Raw genomic sequence first — 2,500 nt, 5'->3', positions numbered from 1 at the left:
GTGTTTGATTTGAATGGGTTTAATCTTTATGTAAATGAGATGCTAATGCTATGAGCACTTGGATGGAGTTATTGACATGTAATCATCATCGTCACTCAGTTTAATGAAGTTTTTTGATTATTCTGTGTGAAAACGATGGATGTTTGGCGAGTTCAGACACGAGCGCAGAACACAGGTGTTGATGACGAGATCAACTTTACACGCGATAAACTTTGATCAACAGGTGACGCTCGCGCTCTCTATCGCTCTCTCTCACTCTCTCTATTATACTCTCTCACTCTCGCTCTCTCTCCCTCTCTCTCTCTCACTCTCTCTCTATCACTCTCTCTCTCTCTGTAAATCCAGAAGAATGTTAATTAAACTAAGTCAAGGTTCATTTAATATCTGAGATGAGATTTATGCAGAGGAACATTTATAAATATCCTAATATAACAATAGAATAATTCAGGGAAGGGTGATTATTGTTAACTAAATCTATTAACACATTTCTGTTAATTTACATAAAGCTAAAATAAAATATAAATGTAACTAAAATTAACATGAAAACTACGAGTTAAAAAATAAAAGCTAATTCAAAATATGAATAAAACTACAATAAAAACTTGTCATTAAAATAATGTCAGAGTGCAAACACTTTTAATGTGCATAAAACAGGCTTTGTTTTCTTAAACCAGGGTTATTATGGCTAGCTCAAACTAAAATCATTCAAAAAACATTTTGTTGCTAAAATGAACCTTAACTGGAATAAAACAAAACATAAAAAATGTCAACTTATTTTATATCAGCTAGTTGCCAACATTTCTCATTTTCATTCGGTTTAACTTGATGTACTAAAATAACTAAAACTGAAATAAAAATGATTAAAAACAGTATAGATATATTTAAACTTAGGCTATAAAAATGACAAAAACACAACAAAATGACTAAAACTAACTTAAATGAAAACAGGAAATATAAAAATAAAAACTAATATAAATAATTAATAAAAACTATATAGTATCTCACTGGTACTTAAATAATGCAAAATATTCTTTTTTTTGGGACTGAAGCTGTGTTATCATGAGATTGGTGTGTGTTTAACACTGATGGTTGTTCGTCTCTCCACAGATTCACAGAAACCAAAACGGGACGGAAAGAAGAAGGAGAGAAACCCGGCGGACTAAAGAAGAGTTCTCCTCCTCCTGCTCCTGATGTGATGATGATCTCTAACACTATATCTCTACATCATTCGTAGCTTTAATTTACAGCTCACAGAGTAATACATCAGTGATTAAAGACAAACGAGTCTACTAAAATCTTCTAATGTTAACACAAAACATCCTTAAAAAGAGTATAAATTAGTGCATTCTGGGAAATGAAGTGTGCTCCCACAGTCCATAAGGTGAAAGTTAATAAACATATTATTTTCTTTATACGCAGCATTTTAAACGTCGATCATCTGATGTTTCTGAAATATCCAATATGTGGTGTGAATGAGAACATATTAATGGATATTCATACTAAGAACTGTTATAATGTATCATTAAACACTGCACTTACATTGGAACTGTCACATTAGAATTCTACTTCCTGTTTGGAACTACATTCAAATTCAAAAAATGACAGTTAAAAGATTCTAAATCTTTCAAACTAACGCTTTACAGTGAATAAAGAGCTGAATTATTCCTGTTTTGTGTTTCCTGTGTCATTTCTTCAGTGTGTAAAAGCTGAAATGAGCAGAAAAGGAGTTATTATTCATCATAACGGTTTATTTGCTAGAACTCTTCTCCAAAAGTATATCGCACGATACAGCAAATCTTATAAATGCATGTTTCATCAATGACCGGTAATCCCTTCATTGCCCTAATAAAGATCAATAACATTCATATTCATTAATAAACACATGTATTTACACGTCATCTGTGCTACACATATAGATAAGAGTATATTACAAACGTTAAGCTGATAAACCACACGGAAGCCACAACTCACAGTGAACAGAAGCACGTGACTCAATGAGAAGAAGCTATACAGAGTATTTACACCGTCATCTGTACACACACCGTCACACAAACCCAGACTCGAGTCTCAGGAACGAGTTTGAAGTTTCTAAGATGCTATTTCACGTTAAAACACGTCCTGAGACTCTTCAAGCCACACAAAACACACTCGACACAAGTACATACTCAAATGTTTGAAATGTTTTTGCCTCTTCTGTTCACCAAGGCTGCATTGATTTGATCACATATACCGGAAAAACAGCGAAATATTATTACAATTTAATTTAATTGAGTGTATTTTAAACTGTAATTTGTTCCTGTGATCAAAGCTGAATGTTCAGCATCATTACTCCAGTCTTCAGTGTCACATGATCCTTCAGAAATCATTATAATATGATGATTTGCTGCTCGAGAAACATTTATGATTATTATGAGTCATATTTTTGGAGGAAGCTGTGATGCATTTTATTTCTCTGGATTCTTTAATAAATAGATGAGTGTGTTTCCTTTGTCAGAATTGT

General features: G+C 32.7%; 1 protein-coding gene across 2 annotated transcripts in view; it reads left to right on the top strand.

Moving 5' to 3' along the window:
• The window catches only part of ptn (pleiotrophin), a 38,608-nt gene extending 36,940 nt beyond the window's left edge, over positions 1-1,668 (top strand). For both annotated transcript variants that reach the window (XM_084407280.1, XM_084407279.1), the window contains exon 5: positions 1,108-1,668. In XM_084407280.1, the coding sequence (XP_084263406.1) occupies positions 1,108-1,163 (56 nt within the window). In that variant the 3' untranslated portion in view covers positions 1,164-1,668. The remainder of the gene's footprint in view (positions 1-1,107) is intronic.
• Positions 1,669-2,500: the final 832 nt, after the last annotated feature.

The sequence above is a fragment of the Rutilus rutilus genome (assembly GCF_951802725.1).
Source record: "Rutilus rutilus genome assembly, chromosome: 4".
In the NCBI taxonomy this organism is placed as follows: domain Eukaryota; kingdom Metazoa; phylum Chordata; class Actinopteri; order Cypriniformes; family Leuciscidae; genus Rutilus; species Rutilus rutilus.
Note: the sequence above shows the minus strand (reverse complement) of the source record. Positions and strands in the feature narration are given on the sequence as shown.